This window comes from Rhinolophus hipposideros (assembly GCF_964194185.1).
Source record: "Rhinolophus hipposideros genome assembly, chromosome: 4".
NCBI classification, from domain to species: Eukaryota; Metazoa; Chordata; class Mammalia; order Chiroptera; family Rhinolophidae; genus Rhinolophus; species Rhinolophus hipposideros.
Genome location: NC_138050.1, coordinates 35,772,298 through 35,793,445, shown reverse-complemented (window position 1 = coordinate 35,793,445; position 21,148 = coordinate 35,772,298). Strand labels below are relative to the sequence as shown.

The 21,148-nt window shown below is 33.0% G+C and overlaps 1 protein-coding gene across 3 annotated transcripts in view; it reads left to right on the top strand.

Annotated features, from left to right (window-relative positions):
- TUSC3 (tumor suppressor candidate 3) overlaps positions 1 to 21,148 on the top strand; it is a 154,130-nt gene that overhangs the window by 110,562 nt on the left and 22,420 nt on the right. For all 3 annotated transcript variants that reach the window (XM_081045702.1, XM_081045703.1, XM_081045704.1), the window contains exon 7: positions 11,250 to 11,313. In XM_081045702.1, coding sequence (XP_080901828.1) covers positions 11,250 to 11,313 — 64 coding nt within the window. The remainder of the gene's footprint in view (positions 1 to 11,249; positions 11,314 to 21,148) is intronic.

Sequence of the window (21,148 nt, the reverse complement as noted above, 5' to 3'; positions counted from 1 at the left end):
TTAGGGCATTCAAGTGGGATATTTCAGTAGAAATATCCAATACAATTAGCAGTTGTTTTTTCCATAACATGTGAAAATATGCACCTGGCTGAGAATGGGTCTTCATACAGAAGAGTTATTGAATATGAGTATGAATCTTCCAAAGGAGAAAATATGAAAAGAGAACAGAACTTTCACAGACAAATAATGTAACCTATTTCTTTTATAAAGTGCTACCACTTTAGTAACCTCTTTATTTTAATAAACTTAAATGTAACTGAATATGTAGATTATGTATCCCCAATTGAATGAATGTAAATGTTCTATATTTGTATACTGTAAATACTGTGATATATATTTACTATGAATTTGGACTTTAAATAACTAAATATTTGCTACATATTTCTTTTGCATAAAACACACAGGAAACAAAAAATACTGTTGTTCTTCCTTCAAAATATATCCAGGATCAGATCACTTCTTAACACCTTCTATGAACGTGCTTTAAACTACCAGCATTTTCTATCTGTGTTATTGTAGTAACCTCTCTCTACTCCTGCCATTGCTCACTGTAGTTTATTCTCAGCACAGATCATGTTCCTCTTCTGTTCAGAACCTTCCTATTAGGGCTTCTCCTGTGATCCAGAGTGAAATCGACATTCTCCTCAACACATTTCTACCTTGAAGCCTTTGTGCTGGCCATTATTTCTTCTGCTTGTCTGTGCTTCCCCCAAGTTAATATGGCTAACTGATGACCTTCATAATCATTTTATATATGCACATATATGTATATATATATACACACACAGATATATATATATGTGTGTATATATATGCATATATATATATATATATATATATATATATATATATATCTCCATTGTTTTGTCTCTACCCCCCCCACACACACACATGACTAAGCCCCTGGAAGCCAGAGATATTTGTTCTGTTCACTATTTACATCAAGTGCCTGGAAAGGTCCTCTACCACGTTAGACATTCAATTAATATTCGTGGAAGAAATAAAGAACAACAGTAATAGCTAACACTTACTAAAGGCTTATTCCCTGTCATACTTTTCCGAAAGCTTTATATTTTTATAGCAACCTTGTTTTACAGATGAGGAAACTGAACCATAGGTTAGTTAAGTAATGTGCCCAATCCCACACAGCTAAAATTCAAATTTAGCAGCCCGGCTTGGAACCAGAGCTCCCAACCACTAGAGTGTGGTGCTTCTGTTGAAGATGATTGTTGTGTTTTGCACTATAAACTTTTTATAGTAGAACCAGAAGTTAGTTGTATATCAGCCTATTATATACAAAATATTTTTCATATACCTGAATTCACATAGATAGTATACTGATTAAATATAAAGATGAATGTTGTTCATTTGTAGCCTTGAAAGAGTAAGCTTAAAGAAATAGAAAATGACGACAAGAACTTAATGTCACATTTCACAGATTGGCGGGTTCAACCAGTAGCACCCATCATTGGTTAAATCCATTCTCAAGGCCTGCAAAGCCATAGTGCTGTCAGCTGTGTTATATGGGTCTAATATCTGAATCCTTATCAGTGCTGTTTTCATTTCTTAGACAGGCTTCATTTATCGTACCATTGTACTATATTTCACATCAGATGTCAAGATGAAGTCTCTGATGTCAAAGATTTAGTAGCAGTGATTTTCCAGACTTGCTCATCAGAATACAGTGGTCGTGGACATATGAAGAAAATAGATGACACTGGACTTCTAAAGCAATTGGTATTAGGCGAACTTTAGAGAAAGTCTCCTTCTCTAAAGACAATGTAAGAGAAGTTTTAGCAATGTGAACAAAAGCTGTTTGAAGAATTGGACTAGAAAAACTCATAGCAGATAGCCCAGCATGATACAATGGGACTCAAACTCAGCAATATTTTGTTCACATTGTAATCACTGAGGTAGGGACATGAATAAATATAAAGTACAAATAATGATCTGAGGATGATTTCACAGATATGTAAAAGATTTATTATTAAAGAATAATTGCTTGTCATCTACAAAGTATGCCATAAAATGTATACACATTTTAAGAAAGGAAAAAAACTTTTAAAATTGTAATACAATGAATGACGCTAGTGTTCATTTGATTAACGTCATCTTTTGAGCGATCATCATGCTACACATTGGAACCATAATTCAATTTAATTTTGAAAATAATACATAGATAACATTTCTTAAAATGTGTACATTTTTTGGCACCCCTGGTTTGTGAATATGCTTACATATATAGAATTACCAAAGCATTTACTGAGAATTGGACATGCAGACATCCATTTTTACAGACACATCAAAAAAAGAAAAAGAAAAGCAATGCTAGAGACAGACTATGTTTCAAAAGACAGTGATCCTTGCTTAGTTTTGTTTTGTTTTGTTTTGTTTAAATGCATTTCATAAGTTTGCTTGATGATAACATCTTTTTATCACCTAATAGCCCCATAAGTAACAAAAAAATGATCTGTACCAGGCAATGGATTACAGAGAGATTAAATGGCTTTCCAGGGGAAACCATTCACTTTACTGGCAAAGCTAGATTAGGGCACAGAGAAACTGTTCCTAATGCATTTCGTAGATCAATTATAGGTGGAAACATTTGGTATGACTGCTTTTTTTTAACAGAATGGTATAAATTTTAAGCTGCATTAATTTTTGTTGTTCCTGCATTTTTTATTTACATTTATCTTCCTTGATATTTGATATTTAATATTAATTTTCCTTGATATTTGAATTTTTCCCCTGAGGTGAAAAAGTATAACACATTTTGATTGTATTATACTTTTTATATATACCTGATGTGACAGAGCTACCAAAGCCTTTGTATTAGAGATTAACATATTCATTGTGTCTCACATTAAAAGCTATTCAGTTGGATGTTAAAATGCTGTGGAATATAATAACTTTACATTTTGAACTTTTTATTAGTTTAGTTACAAAAGAAAATTTGGTGAGAGTAATTATGCTCTGCACTTCATGTTTTCTTACCCAGTAAAACAGTCTATAACAAGTCTAGACATGTGTTGTTGTCAACAAAATATTAATTACCAAAATTACCTTAGAAGATGAGTCATAGGATCTTTTACTTTTTTTTCTGTAGACTGGGAGGAAATTTAGTCTTATGATGTTGTCATATTTTTATTCTCTTAACACTTTGAAAGTATAGTAGATATGAGAAGCTCTTCTCTTATTGGCCATATTATCAGTTTTGTTCAAAAAGTAAAAGGTGCTTTTGCAAACACAGTGTATCCTCAATTACTGTCTTACTAATATCTAGGGCTTAAGATTGCTTTCTGTTATCCTAGGAATGTTCCATCCCTGCACTCTAGGTTCTTATTAGCTAGAAATATTATAGAAAATAAGAATGGATCTTATATTAATTTTTGTTCCAAAAGATGCATTAGAGCTGATGGTCCGGCTAGGTCTTATTTTCAGAAAACATGGTACCACAGACCTATTGTATTAGAATCTCAATACATGACATCTAAGGATCTGTTTTTTAAACAAATATCCCAGGTGAGTTTCATACACATTTTTGAGACTCACTGACTTAGTTTGAGTGGTCAACCTTTTAACCTCAAGTAGATAGGAAAAATTGAAGAAATCCATTTTGGAGTATGGCTAGGGCAGGTAAGGGTTTCACACTCCATAGTCAGTCATGCAATATGTTCACCTGGAACAGGGCTACAAGATGGCCTAAAATTTCAGTTAACAAGACAGCAGTGGCTTATTGCTAACAGCTGACAGAGACAAACTAATTTGAGTGGCAAGCAATCAGATTTATCAGTGCTTTCATGAAGAATTGTTTTGTATCTATTATAAATCATTTTTTTTAGTTCAAGCCAAATATTTAATGAGGTCTTAGGAACTTCAAGCATGAGATATGTGTAGCCTGTGGGGAAATCAAACACAGTAGCAGTCTTTGTCACCTGGTTGTAGGTAATACCTATTTACATCTCTTCTTTCAGGCAAATCCAGAAATACATGGCCTAGCTATTGTACGATCTGTATCACATGTGCCATTGGGTGTAGCATCCTAGCAAGAACTAGTGTTAACACAGAGAAATTGATGAATAAAAAGAAGATCCCTAAGGAAAGAGCTAGAAATGTATAACTATCAAGAAATAGAGAAATCTTTCAGTAGAATGTCAGTGTGTTAAGTACCTTGGGATTTCAACTTGTTTTATTCAGAACAGTGATGACCCAGGATACTTCCTTTTGCCGTTAGTTCAACAGAAGCCAGCCTGCCTGTCTTCTTTCACATTTTGTTTTTAATGAAGACCCAATTGATTGGTTCTGTCGTAAGCAGGATTAAAGTATCATACAATGGGAAGATCACAGGATACCTTTTAAGTATTTCTATTAATTTTAACACTAAATAAAATAGTGCATCTCAACAGTTCAAAAGAATCCTGTCTTGGACATTAGTATTCCCAGAAGGAAACCGAAAATAATAAAGATGGTTTCATTTTAGCATTCTGGGTACCTAAGCACACAAAAGAGACTTGGGACTAAGGGGGCATTACAGCATTCCTCCTAACTTACATATTTTGAAATGCCATTTTATTTACTTAGAACTACATGGTAAAAAAGTGATTGATTCTATTAGATGAGAGGTGGATCCCTCGTGTTATATAGGCTTTGATCAGGAAAGCAGTGGCTCTTCTGCTGGCAAATCTTAAACAGCCAAGATTCACTTCAAAGACATAGATAAGTTTATTTAAAATAAATGAGGCAACCCTTTTGACTTCCTTGGAAGTGCTGTCAAAGAAAATACAGGATTTTCATATTGTATTCTGTTCTTATATTGATTACAAATTATGTTTCTTTTTCTTTTGCTATTGCAAGACTGCTGTTGCTAAGAAGAATCATGCTAGACAATCGAGAGATTATCACTATATATATATATATATATTTTTAATTTCAAGTATCTGTTGCCCTTGTACTGTAAGGAAGTAAATAAAGGATGAAAAAGGCTAAAAGGATTCACACAGATAATTTTTCATGATGTATGCAGGAAGGGGGAAAGAAAACAGACAAAAAAAGATGTACATGTCATTTTATACCGATTTGTGTCCAACTGCATGAAAAGATTGGACACAAAAGATTGGAGATGGTGAAAGATAATCACAATAGTGTTTCCTCTAGCTGTTGACAAGCTCTTGGTTCATTTTGTAAACATGTATTTTAAAATGAAAGAAGGGACCAAAAGCACTTTTGTGGATTTGACCTTGTACTGAGACAAATTGTCATTTGGGTAACACGCAACAACGTCTAATCCTAGTTTAATTTGTTTACCATGTTCTTCGTGTCATAAATGATTATTTTTAAATAAGCTATAGTTTTTAAAATGATCAAAGTCACATCTCTCTAGGATTGGCTTAAGCACACTTTTTTATTATTATTTTTTCTAGTATGGATCTTAATGCCAAAGCCAATAAATGCGAGTATATATTTTGTCAATGAAAATGGGAGAAATAACAAATTTGAATCCTATGTATTAATGTCTTCAAAGGAGTTATTTCCTGGCTTATATATATTACTGAACATTTTGTACTCTATTTATGTTAATACTTGGTTTTGCTCCAAAGCCCATTTAACTAAAACAGCCTTTGTTAGAGTTCATCAAACAGGTCGGTTCTTTATATCTTGCTTTTGCTCTAAGGATGAAAATTTTAATATCAGCTTGGAATACGAGAGGCTTGAATAAAAGTTTAAAAACTTATTCACTAGAATTTAACCTAGACATAGCTTACTATGACTGATCATTAATAAGCATAAACCTTGTGCTCATAGACATCATGGCTCCTCTGTGAGTCATGTGACTAAAACAGTAAAATTTTGAAATCAGTTTGAATCTCAGGTAATAATGATAACATTTATTGACTGCTTCTTGGTTTTAGGCCTGATAATAGCTATTTTATGTGTATTATCTGATTTCTCACCTTTTTTTTTTTTTTTTCCATTATACAGTCGAACAATTTGAGGCTCTGGGTAATTTTGTTCAAGGTCACACTTGTGGCAGATCCAGGACAGGGATACCACCTCAGGCCTTTTGATTAAAATCCATTTTATAAACGATTAGACTACCCTGTTTTCTTGATAAAATCAATTCCAGATTAGGAACCTGAGACCCAAATGATTGAACTGACCAACAACTGATCTCTTAAATTGAATGGACATTATCAGCATTAGAAACCAAGACTCCTGACTCTAAGTTTAGTGTTTTTCATTACAACGGCTGCCTTTTCAGACAACAACCTATTGGTCCACATTGGCCATTATTATTTTCAGAACATGAAATGCATAAAAGGACTCCTTAATGATTACTCATTACCAACACAATAATACTGAAAAATAATATTGAAAAAGCAGAGCATAATGACTGATAGTACCTTCCAAGAATTTAGGAATAAATTAAAGGGAATGAGGTTTCTTTTATTTATTGATACTTACTATATTTAGCTTAATTTCAATTTCCTTTTCTAATACTGTTATTTAAGAAGTATTAGAATCATTGCATTAAACAAAACATTATTTTGAAGTATGTTACTTGAAATTAATGTATTGTTCACGTATATTATTTATATTATGCTGTGCAAACGTCAAATCATCTAATTTTTCTTTTAAATAAAGAGATTAATAATTACAAACCATTCTTTTTATTTGATCTTGGTTCATATACTCTGAAATGTTCAATGGACTGAAGAAGTGAAGAACATTTATATTAATGGTTTCTTAAATAGTCTGTCTCCATGGAAAAAATAGATGTGTATCCAATATCAGTGGACAAGCAGATTTTCTTTTTGATTAGTCATCTGATCTGCAAATGCATTCTGATTATATATTACAAGTTAAATATATATTTAGGATTAAATTACCATTAATTACTAATATCTGCATTATCACAATTAGTAAAAATCAGAGAGGGAAAGAATATAAATGAACATCATGCTAAAGCTGTTAAGGAATTTATTTTATAAAGTATTTTGAAAGTGCATGCATCATTTAAATACAAATTTTTAAGAACAGGTTCAATTTGTGGACCTTAGTTCAGTCTTAGACTATATCATTGCTTTAGATGGCCCCTTAAATGAGAGACACTTTCCTAAAGTCATTGCTTATTTGTCCTTTTATTCTTGGGTTTGCTTGTATGGTTTTTAGTATGTTCCACCAAGCTGTTACACTTTGGTATAAAAATGTGTTCTCATAGTTTGAATGGATAAAATCATGAGAACATATTTTTTGTTTTCTGTTTTTGTTACACTGGATTCCCATTGCCTCAATCAGTACCTGGTACATAATTGCTCAATAAAAATGTATCAAATAAACTTGAGTTTATTAAATCCTAAACTATTTTGGTGTTTCTGGTCTTAAAGTGATTTTGATAAGTAAAGAAGATGGAGAAAAATCAAATGTTAGTACGAGTTCCTGAATATTATCTTTCAAAATATCAGTTCAACAAACACTAAATTCACCTGTGAAAATAAAATGGCTTTGTGATTGGTTAAACATGCTCATCTAATGTTTAGAAGATACAAATTATTTGTTTGGAATACAGCCTTCTAAATGATGTATTCTTGATTATTTTGATTACTTACAATAGAGAAAAATAGGTACAGTGCTAATTACTTAAAATGACTATCTTACTTGATTTTTAGGATATAATTTTGAGGAACATCTTCCTATTCCTATGAAAGATGAGATAATTGAGGTTAAGTAATTTGTTCACGATAACACAGCCAGCCTAGCAAGTAGCACGTCGGGACTGTCTACAAGTTTTTACTCTATACTTCTTCACATGTACAAGAAATAAGCCTTGAGTCTTACTGATCTGTTGTAGTTAAATGATGTCTCTAAGGACTAAGTGTGGATTTTTTTAACCTACTTATATATTTTTAAATTAGATGGAGATATGTAGGTTCATGATATTGTGAATGGAATTGGTTAATAGATTGAAAGATACTATATTTTTCTCACACATTTGAGAAAGCATTAACGTGTTCTGGAAGGGTTATAATAGAATCTGATTAATTGCAACAGGATTAATCTCAGAATTAGACATAGGGTAGAGGCAGGAAGAACAAAGGAGTCTATTGCAATGATGTAGGTATTGCGGCGCAGGCAGTAAGGTATGGACCTGTCCTTGTGCTCAGCCGCCTTTGCCAGTGCTTCCGGGATGTGGTAACAAGCGGTTGAATTTGGAATGGATTTTGAAAGTAGAGTTAACAGTATTTTCTCAATGATGGGTGATATGGGAAGAGAGGGAGGGAGAAGAGACAGGAATGATTTTAAAGTTTTGGCCTAAATAACCAGAAAAAATAAGTTGCTGTTTCTAAGATAGAAAGGGAAGTAAATCAAAAGTTTGTTTTGACCATTTCAAGTTTTAGACTTCCAAGTGGAGTCTATTAATGAAGACTATTAGATTACCAAGTGGAGGTGGATATACAGAAGGTGCTAAAAAAAACGTATACACATTTTAAGAAAGAAAAAAACTATGTTAAAATTATAATAATGTATACCAATGACAAAAGATAAATACAAGTCATGCGTATACATGTTTTTGGCACCCCGGTATATCAGACCAACATACGTACAAGTCTAAAGGACTGCACTGGAGATATAAATGTAGGAGTCATCAGTATAGGAAGGATAGTTGGATGAGAACACCTAGGAAGGTTGGTTGTAGAGAAGAGGCTTAAGTTTGTGCACCTCTGAGTTACGCCCCAATTTAGAGTTCAGACGGTGAGACAGATCAGCCAAGTGGCCTGAGGAAAAGGAGCCAGTAGAGTAGGAGCCAGAGTGGTATGCTAGAAGTGGTATTTTCTTCAAGTGAAGAAAATATTACAGAAAAGGAAAGAGGAATCATATGCAGCAGATTCTTCAGATAGATCAAGTCAACAAGACCAGGATACGACCACAGGATTTGAAATGTGGAAATCTGTTGATGACTTCCACCAAAGATGATTCTACTACTTAAAAGTTTTGAAACCACTCACATAGAAAACATATCAACACACTCTTGCATCTTTCAATCTGTGATTCTAATACAGGCAAACTACCTTGTGGTCATTATATAAATATGGGCATAATATCCAGTATTGTTATGTTCAAATATTTTAGTCATAAGTGGTGACTTTAATTACCTAAATGGTCAACATTTAATTATGTAATTGCCAGATAAAGCTTTTACAAATTGTTTCACCTGATTTCCCTCCTGTCTTTTGATAAGTTGTTATTGTATGATGGAAAAGGTGTGTATGTATCTTGGAGCTCATCAAACCCAGGTTTCAGTCCAAATTCTACTAGTTATTCAATCTTAAGCAAGTTAACTAATTTTTCAAAATCCCAGTTTCCTCATTTGGAAGAATACGTGATAATACCTATTTTATATGGTTGTTAAGAAGATACAATGGGATAACATGTATAGAAGCATCCAGTATATTGAATAAGACCTCAAGATCTGAAATCAAAGAGACCTAATTTCAAATCCCAGCATTTACATATACTGTTATATGTGAAACTTGGGCAAGTTTCTTGACCTCTCTTAAACTTCAGTCACCTTATCTATAAAATGGCTGTAATAAAAATATAGCTACCGTGTAGGATTATCAGAATTAAATGAGATATTACATGCAAAACTTACACAAAACTGTCTTACACAAAATGAGTGCTTAATAAATGGTAGCTATTATTAGTACTTGGTATGGTTTATTAGCTACTACCCTTGCTGTTATAATTATTAGAATAATAAAACTTTCACTTCTTAGCTCTGAGGGTCTGTTTCTAACTGGGCTTGAAATGTTATCAAACATAGCTTATCTTATTATTTGTTTTGCTGTACTACTATCATTTGTTACTAATGATAAAAACCTTAAGTGATTAGCTAACAGCTAGGTTATGATTTTTAAAACTGTACTGTCTCCATATAGGGCCATTTAATTGGATAGAGTCAGAAGAAAACATACGTGGTGATAGGATTCCTTAGAAGGCATAATGTGAATGAACCAGAAATGACTGTTTTTGTTTTACCCAGTTTGCTTGAAGCTGTGCTTACAGAATACATCCAAACGTAACTTTGGATGTGGCAACTATGCTATGAAATTACTGAGAAATCTGAGCTACAAAGACAACGTTCAACAGAATATAAAGAAAAGCTTTCACATGAAAACATAAAGACAATTAATGATAAAACAAGATTTTATGTACTTCATGGAGGTTTTTTAAATCATCTATTTTTTTTTTCTAATTTTATAATGAGGGGGTATTGAATATCTGAGACATTTGGTGACATGTCTATGGTTAAGGCCAAGAAGGAATAATTTCTAACTCCTAGTTAAATAATCTTTCCATTAAAGCATGCATGCTTTCATCCATATGTACTGTCAAAAACAACGGAAAATTTTGAGAGGACCAAAGTGGTCCTTCTCAAATGATACAGTGTGTCTCATCTGTGATATAAAATTGAGGACAGGTATTATATTGTAGGAGGTATTTTTTCTCCAGAACTATTTTTGTATGAACAAAATCCCTAGAAAAGGTCTTTTCTTTAAAACAACTTCATAGCAACTAATTTTCGTAAGAGAACTTAACAGCTGAAAACTGGGAGAGTCAGGTTTTTAGAAGCAAATTTATCTTGGAGATTTGCATCATTTTCTGTAATTGACTGGTATCAACTAATACAATTCTTAATAGATATGGAAAACTGCACATTTCTCAGTGAAGTAAAAACAATTTTAATAATTATATTTTGAAATTAAAAAAAATCAACTAAAATTCTCTAATGAAATGAATGTGTTTATAAAGCTATCTCATCTTTAAAACTGATAATGTGGAAAAGAGTGACTTAACATCTGATAGGTCATTTTTTCTTATTTTAAAGGATAAAGAATCAGTAAAGTTAGTTGCTCTAATTTGTACCTTGTGTTATCAAGTACATTTTGCACTAACTGGAAAAATCATTATGTTGCATGTATGTGTTTGTGGTAAACCTTTTAACAAGTTATATTAAGTTTACTTTGATATTAAGCTTTCTACAGTTTGCAGTAATATCAACCACCAACATTTGCATGTGTTATTTCTAGTTAACTAATTATTTTTTTCAAAAGGATTATAAATAGGAGCTTAATTAATAGATTTTTCATTGTATCTTCATGACATAAAACTGCAAAATACAAAAAGAACTACCAAATAAATCTGCTTTTTTCCACATGGTAATTTTTCTTCTTTGTCTTGTTTTGTAGAGCTACATTCATGGAAGCAGCCAGGCTCAATTCGTGGCAGAGTCACACATTATCCTGGTACTAAGTATCCTTTAAAATATGGGTTGATTGAAAAAGACAAACCAAAGCCATGCGCTATCAAATTTTTTTCCTGATAATAAATACCAAGACCTGTAAAGGACATTAAATTCCAAACTCTACCGTGTTACTAATTTTCTAATTTCTATGCTAATTATTTCCTATTACAGTATAATTTTTGTTTTTATTCTGAATCATCAACACCCTATAATTTTCATTTTTACTGACCATTGAATTTCAAAGCATAGCTTTTGTTCTGCATGAATTATCTCTGGCTAGAGTTTTTTTGTAAAGTTTTTATGGTTCCTCTCATAGGGTCTTAATGGGGAGAAAAAAGTGTTCTATGATATAAAAAGCAAGATGAAAAACATTCTTAGTACTGGTTCCCTTAAATATTTTGATCAGTCAGAAGAAGGAGATATAGGTTAGAAATCCTTTTTTCGACTGTTATGAATAATAATACTGTACAATTTATGGTTTGGAGGTAGAAGGGTCAAGAAGAAGATACAGGATAGGAAAGAGGTAAGATTCAAGTGTCTAATTAAAAACAAACTCTGAATATTGCCAGAGATGAAGTAATGTTACTTTTGGGGCAAACAACTGCATTTTGAGGGAACATTGTTTGTGTGTTTTTTGAGGGTTTGACCTTGGAAATGAAGCTTGAGAAGAGAGATTATAAGAATGCATTTTATATTGCAGGGGAGCTAAACACTTGTCTCTAAAACTCACTGAGCAACGCTGACCATGTTCTTCCTCTATCAGTTCTCAACAGCTTTATTCATTCCACCTTTGTCCACACATGCTTGGGTGCATACATGGAATTGTGCATATCTAACTTATTTCTTGCTTGCATTTATTTAATTGACCATATGCTTCATGGCTTCAAAATTAAGAAGCTACTGTGATGAGTATCTTTTTGTTCTACTTTGTCACATAAATTGGAACTGGAAATAACTGTATGTGAGTAAACACTGTCAAATTTTGTAATCTTCATTAGTAACTATTAGATTTCTGTGTTCCAACTTTAATACGGTAAACAATTAATGTTTTCTGCCCATCAGAATTCCCTTAGGTGAGAAAATGAAATATTTGCAAATGTTTATAGAAATGTCTCCATACTAAAAAATATGGGCAAGGACTTATTTCCTCTTATCTTTTAATTATATAAATGTATGTATGAAGCAAAATGCATTTGTCTTAAAGTACAAAGTATTTATTGTAGGTAACTATTTAGCATGTATGTGTGTGTGTGTGTGTGTGTGTGTGCACAGATATTAAATATTGTTTTCTATCCTATTTCAATCCATGATGTAGCATTTTAGCAACAAAAAAAAAATGCTTTGTTCAAAGCAGCATCAAGAGTACCTAGCAAAAGGAATGAAAGCTGTGTTGAGACCATGATTTCATTGTATAGCAGGAATTCTCCAAGGTTTCATTTCATGGCTCACTGACATCAAGCTGAGATTTAGGATGCAAGAAATTTCATGAGCAGGATGAAGTATTCTATATAGATTTTTTAACAGTAATACATAGAAGAACTAAAAGTCCCCATTTTCTTTATGTTTCCAGTAATTATTTGTTGTTTTATTTCTTGGGTTATTTTTATTTTATAGGTACCTGTGAATAAGAAAATTTCTTTTAAAATAATCAGTAAAAGTTTAAAAGAAGCCATTATGTAATTCCTGATTTTACTTTTATTTGGCAGTCTACTAATTTTTTTAACTTGCCATGTGTTTTTCCCCCCGTAATTTATGTGTGTATTTTTTCCCTTATGCAAAAAAAAAATGTAAATTCCAGATGGTTACTTTTTGTTTATCTGTAGAGTCCATTTCTGCCTTTTGGTTTTCTGCTCTAAATTTAGTAAGCCAGATGATTAGATGCAATTGCTATATACAAAATTTTGCTGAAAAAAACAAAGAACAGATGGAGTTGTTTGATGTCATAGGTTATAGATTCATATTTACTAAGAATAAGATTTTTCTCCTAATTAGTGTCTTATTTTCTAAGTACCTTATTTAAGGGGAAAAAATAACAATGGTGAGTAGCTATGAGAGGAAACCATATGGAAAGAGAATAAGAAATATTATAGCATTTTAATATAGAATATGTGAACTATTTAAGACTAATGTAATCCTTTATATTTTCCCAGTAAAAAATTATTTTTCATTCATTTATTTTTCATTCAGTTACATTTCAATACCTGATACAAATAAGACATTTGTTATTTACAACAAAAGTAGATGGATAGAAAAAAAATTGTAATCCATTGTGACAAATACTATAATCAGTGTTTGGAAGCAGCAAGAAAGGAACACATTGATGCCTATAGAAATTGAACTGGCTTTTCAGCCTGGTTTTGCTACAGTAGCAAAAGAAGTTTCCCAGAGGGAGAATAAGTGAGGGAGAGAATATTCCAGTAGAAGGTATGATAGGTACAAAAACATAGAGAATATTCACAAATTCTGAAGAGGAGATTGATGAGAGATAACTGGCTGAATAATGAAAATCTTCCCATACCTTGCTAAGAAATTTGACCCTTATCTGAATTCACCACTTACAGTCTTTGTGTGCCAGTGAGTACAGGTCACGTGACTTCTAGGATTGGCGTTACCGTCAATTAGATTAAACTCTGACCTGTCCCTTAATTCCCCACATCCTTTAAATTCTGGGATCTCAAGAAGATGACATGAGATAAATATCAGTTGGAAGGATAAGTGCTGATACAGAAGGCAAAGGTTATACTAGCAATAATAATTTTAAAATATATGTGTGCGTGATATATATATATATATATATATATATATATATATATGTAATCTTATAAAGGTCACATTTGCTTTTCCTATGAGAAAACATTTTCCATTTATTACGAAAGAGTATTTTAGTCTGCATTTGTTTTTAATCTGTGATAGCGAAAAAAATGTTTCTTTTATTTTAATGTCTTATATCCAAGGAGAAACATATTATAGAAGAAAATTAATGATGAATGCAAGTTGAAGATAATTTTAAGTTTAGATCTCTTTAAGTCTTCCATAATATGCTAATATATTTTTCAATATTTGTTTTCATTTATCTTTAAATTGACAATCCTGATTCTCTTCCTAGGAACAACAGTAAACTTAACATCATGTGTAATTGAGAATGGATTATAATGTAATACAAATGTCTTTGTTATTAGTTCAGTAGGATCCCCAGTGCTTCTGGCTATTGTATATAATTTACACAATAGCAGCTTATATTTTATGTGGGATCATGTTAATATTTTGACTTTCTAAGCAGTAAGATGGTGTTTGATAGGATCAGCAGAGAAACTATTGAGTGTGCATGGTAGTTGAAGTATATATTGCTATGATGTTAATACAACTGTGCAAAGTAATACATGAACTAGACCGCTGTGTGTGTGTGTGTGTGTGTGTGTGGGCACAGGCATTGATACCTCAGAACAAGTCTCAGAAACGTTACAAATTATCCACTACTTATTTACATATCTTACTCTCTTTTAATGTTGGCATTCTTCAGTCAGGCACAGCCAAATAGCTACAGCCCTCAGTGTAACGGTAGGAAAGCATCTGTTACTCAAGAGTCAGACATAGAACCTCTCAGATTTGTAGGGGCTTTCATTAGTTATTCAGCCTTTAACCCAATAAAGGAAGCCCTACACATCAACTCTGACAGATCATCATCTAGCTTTTTCCTCTGTCTAAAAATCAATCCTTTATCTGAAAATCTGTGTTATAAATGTGAATTTTTTTTCTCAAATGATAAACATTATGTAGGCTCTTTTTATTATCCAAAACTGTTTTTGTTTTGTTTTTTTGACACTGGAATATAAGCTAAATAATTCTCAACACTCAAAGGCCTTAAAAAAGATATTTTTAAATAAAAGAGAGAGGGTTGGTTATTTTAAAGCCATTTTGGTTTAATTTCTGTATTTTATTATTGCCATCAAGTTTAAAGTAGATTCACAACTCATTTCTTGGTAAAGCCTAGAAAACTCATTTTTGCAGGAAACATTCTGAAAACACTTATTTCCCGACCCTACTGCTTTCTAATAAAATATATCTTAGGGTAGTATGCACAACCTGAATCTAAACATCCCTTTGCTTTAAAATTCCTACTTTGGAATCACATGTAGAAAGGTTTACCAAGTTTTTCATTTATTTATTTTCAAGTAATAATAAAGCTAACTTCCTCTCAGATAAAATAGTTTATAGTATCTTTGGTACTACCTTAGATTCTTTATGGCAGAGATTATCAAACTGGGACCTGAAAGGGCCAAATCCAGCCTATTATTATTATAAGTAAGGTTTTATTGAAACACCTATTTATTTATGTATTGTCTGCGATTACTTTGCACTACAATAGCAGAATTGAATAGTGACAATACACAGTACAGCTTGCATAGCTGAAAATATTTACTTTCTGGCTCTTTTCAGAAAAAAGCCCACAGCCTCATTGCCCCAAGAAAAGTTACTTTTTATTTATTTATTTCCCTGCATTTCTCTGTTTTTAAAGAGATTGTATTGTTTATGTACATTATATTTTCCTTTAACAAAATTATTTTTATGCTTAGCATAGAAATGTTTTACTCTCATTATCATTTTCATCTAACCCTGTGATATTCTATTTCATTTATTTTATGCTTTTTTGGTTTCCAACTTTGACTCACTAGCTTTGTGGCTTTGCACAAGTTACTCAGACCTCTCTGAGAGTCAGTTTCCTTATTTGTAAACTGAGGACAGTGATCTTTGTCAAAAGTGGTAATGAGTAAGATTGTGAACAAAACAATGTTTCCATTCTTTTGGGGCTAACGTTATAGTGGTAGGAGAAAGACAATAATTAAATACATACATACATATATATATACGTACATACACACATACATACACTCATAAATAACATTAAAAAGATATCTGAAATTCCTTTCAAAAACAGAAAAACGAAAAGGAAGTAGAGAGGTTGGAGGCTTCTGTGAGATGTCATTTCAGCAGAAACCTGAAAGAAGTGAGGGACTGAATTATGTGTATATCTGGGGGAAGAGCATTTCAGGCAGGGGAATAATAGCAAGATTTCGAGGCAGAAGGGTTCCTATCTTGTTGAAAGAATAGTTAGGACAAGAATAAAAGCAATCGAGGGCAGAGAAGTGTAAGCAGTGGGTCAGGCTGCAAATCATGTATGACCTTGAGGCCATTTTGAGGTCTTTAGATTTTACTCTGGGTGAGATGGAAAGCTATTAGTGTTCTGGGTGGAAGAATGATAACACCTGATTTACTTTAAAGATTTTAGAAAAAAGGATAATGTTTTTAAGACTTAGGGATAGGAATTAATTTTGTAAGTGAAACAATAACCAAAATTCATAACTGAAAAGATTAACAGTTTGTCACATTAAAATGAAAACCTTTGTTAGTGACAAAACAATTTAAAAGACAACGGAGTGACCTCAATGTCATGGCAGTGTGAGTCATTCCTTTTTTCTCTCCTCTTTGATTGACAACTAATTGGACATCCATAATCAAACAAAAGTATCTCTGCACAATACAAGAGGACAATGGGACACTGAGTATTCACACACCTGTGCATTAGAAAGTAGGTGGCTATAACCTCAGAAGGGGTGGTGGATCCAACAGAGCCAGTGAATCTGCCTCGCTCCCACTTGCGACCATCAGAAGGTAATCTGGTGAGTGCAAAACTAAACAGACATTCTCAAGAAATAGAGAATTCGTGGAGGTCCAGCCACCCTTAAAGAGAACACAGCAAGCCATTGCAGCGGGATACAGACAAGTTTGGAGGAAGAGAGGGAGAAACATGCCCACATGTGATTCCCATCCCCAGAGCAACACTGCAACGAGCTAGGCTTTGGGAGGAATACCAGCTACATCTTTGGCAGTGAAAGTGGAAAGCAAAAATGATGAGGGACAGATGGCCTGGCAGTTCAGGTCGCAACTGGAGGGACCCATTTCTCTTCCGTAACTCCCAGATGTCTGAGGAGGGAACCCCATGAATCGGGGGAAGGAGAGGGGAACAGACAACCTCAAAGGGCATTGAAGGAACATGTTTCTTGTAGTCTGATCCAGTGTTTTAGCAGATCTGCCCATGGACCTCTGGGATTCCCTTACTAGAGGATCCCCTTGCTGGCCTGAGGGCACCCCCAAAGCCCAAGATACTAAGCCCACATACACTCCCACTCTGCCAACAGCTTCTTATTAGGTCAGCTTTTTTAAGACTTGTGCTCTCAAGGGTCACAGCAAGAACCAGCTCAAGAAAAATCAAAAACTTGCACTGTAGTGCCACATTCTGGAAGACAAGAGACAGGTTTTGATTGCTAGCTTACTGAACTGTAACAGTCAAACAATTAAGAAAGGTGTGTTCTACTTCAGTTGCAATGACAGATGCACATTTCATCAACACTATGAAAAAATCATGGTAATATGGTGTCACGCAAAGGAAAGTAATTCTCCAACAACCAAACCCCAAGTATGGAATATTGTAATCTAACTGATAAAGAATTCAAAATAACTTATGAATAAATTCAACAAGCTACAAGAAAATTCAGAAAGGCAATTCAATAAACTCAGGAATAAAATTAATGAATAGAAGAAGTTCTTCACCAAAGAGATTGAAATTTTTAAAAAGAACCAAACAAATTCTGGAGCTGAAGAACTGAATCCATGAGATAAAGAATGCTTTAGAAAGCACAGAAATTACGACACAGAAGATGGGAGAAAGAATAAGCAATTTGGAGAACAGAAATTTAGAAATGGCTCATATGGAAGAGGAGAGAGAACTATGATGTTGGAAAAGTGAAGGAATCCTTAAAAAGCTATCAGGTTCTATCAGATAAGTAAAAGTAAGAATAATTGGTATTCCAGAAGGAGAACTGAGGGAAAAAAGGGCAGATGTTTATTTTAAGAAATAATAGCTGAGAACTTCCCAAACTGGGGAACAAACTAGACATTCAAGTCTATGAAGCTTAAAAAAATAAATAAAATAAATAAAATAAAATTTAAAAAAATCCAATGTAAAAAGGCCTTATGAAAGGCACACTATAGTGAAACTACAAAAATCAGTGATAAAGAATCTCAAAGACAGCCAGGGGGTGGAAAAAGAAAGTAAACTACAAATGAACCCCTATTAGGCTATCAGGGGATTTCTCAGCAGAAAGCTAGGAGAGAGTGGAATGACATAGTCAAAGTATTGGGAGATAAAAGTTGTCAGCCAAGAATACATTATCGAGCCAAGTTTTCCTATAGGAGAAATAAAAGCAAAAACTTTCCCAGACAAAAGCTGAAGGCGCTCACCTCCACGAGACCTGCCTTGCAAGAAATGCTGAAAAGAGTTCTTTAAGCTGAAATGAAAAGACACTAATTAGTGACAACACACACACACACACACACACACACACACACACACAATGAAAGTACACAAAACTCTGATAAATTTGATGAATATAATTAGAAAACTATATATGAAGAGTGCATTAACCATTTAATTATAGTATAAAGTTAAAGGTAAAGAGCATTAAAATAGTTAAAGCTACTCCAATTTGTTAATGGATTCACAAAAATATAGAAGGAGAGAAGTAAAATGATGGAAACTTTATAGAACAATGAAGATAGATAAGTTGGTATCAGTAGAAAAAGACTATGAGATGTATGCATGCCTCATGAAACTCACATGCAAAAATGTACAGACAGAAAAAAAAAAGGGAGACTGAACAAATCACCATAGAAAACCACAGATTTAAAAAGGTAGATAGATACAGAGGGAAAAGAAACAATGGAGATACAAGACAACCAAGAGGGAAAAGATGGCAGTAGTAAATCCTTACATACTGTTTATCACACTAAATATAAATGGATTGAATTTACCAGTCAAAAGGCACAAAGTTTCTGGATAGATTAAAAATAGAATCCAACTGTATGCTGCCTACAAGAGCCTCATTTCACTTATACAGATAAACACAGACTCAAAATGAACACACATAGAAGAGGATATTCCAAGCAATAAGAAACCAAACAAAAACTTGCTTAGCCATACTTAGATCACACAAAATAGACTTCAGGCCAAAAATAGTAATACAAGGCAAAGAAGATCACTATATAATGACAAAGGGGTCAGTCAATACATCAAAAAAATATAACAGTCATAATATATACACACCCAATATTGAAACACTGAAACGTACTGATTGAATACTAACTGATCTAAGGGGAGAAATAGACAACACTATATAATAGTGGGAGACTTGAATACCCCTATCTGTAATAGGTCATCCACAAAGAAAATTAACAATGCAATGCTGTAGTTGAGCCATTCTTTAGAACAAATGGACTTGGAAGACTATTACATTAAACAGCAGCAGAATATACATTCTTCTTCAGTACACACAAAACAGTCTCCAGGGTAACTCATGACAAGGCATAAAACAAGTCTTAGCAAATTTAAGAAGAATGAATTCATACGAAGTATTTTGACCACAGTGGTAAGAAACTAGGAATCAACAAAAGAGGAAAGCTAAAATATCTAAATATAAATATGTGGAAACTAAATCATACATTTCTGAACAACCAATGGATCAAAAAAATCAAATGGGAAATAAAAAATATTTTGAAACAAAGGAAAATGGAAATACAATATAGCAAAACTAGTGGGATGCAGCAAAGCAGTTAAGAGAGTTTATATTGATAAGTGCATACGTTAAGAAATTAGAAATATCTCAAGTAAAAAACCTAAAATTTTACACCCTTAAGGAACAAGACGAAGAAGAACAAATTAAGCCCAAAGTTAGAAGAAGGAAGGGGTTAATAGAGATGAGAGAATATATGAAATAGAAACCAGAAAATAATAGAAAGGAAGGACCGAGAAAACTAAAAGCTAGTTCTTTGAAAAAAATAAACAAAATTGACAAATCTTTAGCTAGACTAATAAAAAAGATGACTCAAGTGATGCTAAATAGGATAATTAGAGACCTCTATGAACAATTATATGCCAACAAATTAAATAGCCTAGAAGAAATGGGTATATTTCTAGAAACACACCCTACCAAGACTGAATTAGAAAGAAATAGATAATTTGAACAGACCAATAACAAGTAAAGATATTGAGTTTATATCAAAACATCCCAACATGTCCACTGTCTCTATTCCTAATGCTGTACTCCGCTTCTTGTAAGTATATACATACACGCGCGCACACACACACACACACACACACACACACACTCACAAACTTGTAGTTGATATTAATTGTTCAGCTTCAGCTTCAGGTGTACAATGCAGTGATCAGGCATCTACATCATCCCTGAGGGAGGGGGGTTCACACAGTGTGAGGGATATAAATGATAAACGTCTAAGTATTACTTTGCCTTGTGCACCTGAAACTAATTTTTTTTTTAAAAATCACACAGACCCCCCCCCCAAAAAAAAAAAAAAAAAAAGCCAAAATCCCAACATGGAAACCCAGGACAATATAGCTTCATTGGAGAATTCTAACAAACATTTAAAGAAGAATTAACACCAGTCCTTCTCAAACTTTTCCAGAACTCTGAAGAGTATGGAACACTAAACTCATTCCACAACGCCAGTATCATTCTGATATCAAAACCATATAAGGGCACCACAAGAAAACTATAGGCAAGTATTCTTGATGAATATAGATGCAAAAATGCTCAACAAAATATTAGTGAACCAAATTCAAGAACACATAAAAAAGATTATACAGCACGACCAAGTGAGATTTAATCCTGGGATGCAAGGAAGATTCAACATACACAAACCAATAAATGCAACACATAACATTAGTAAAATGAAAGAAAGTCACATGATCATATCAATATTTGCAGA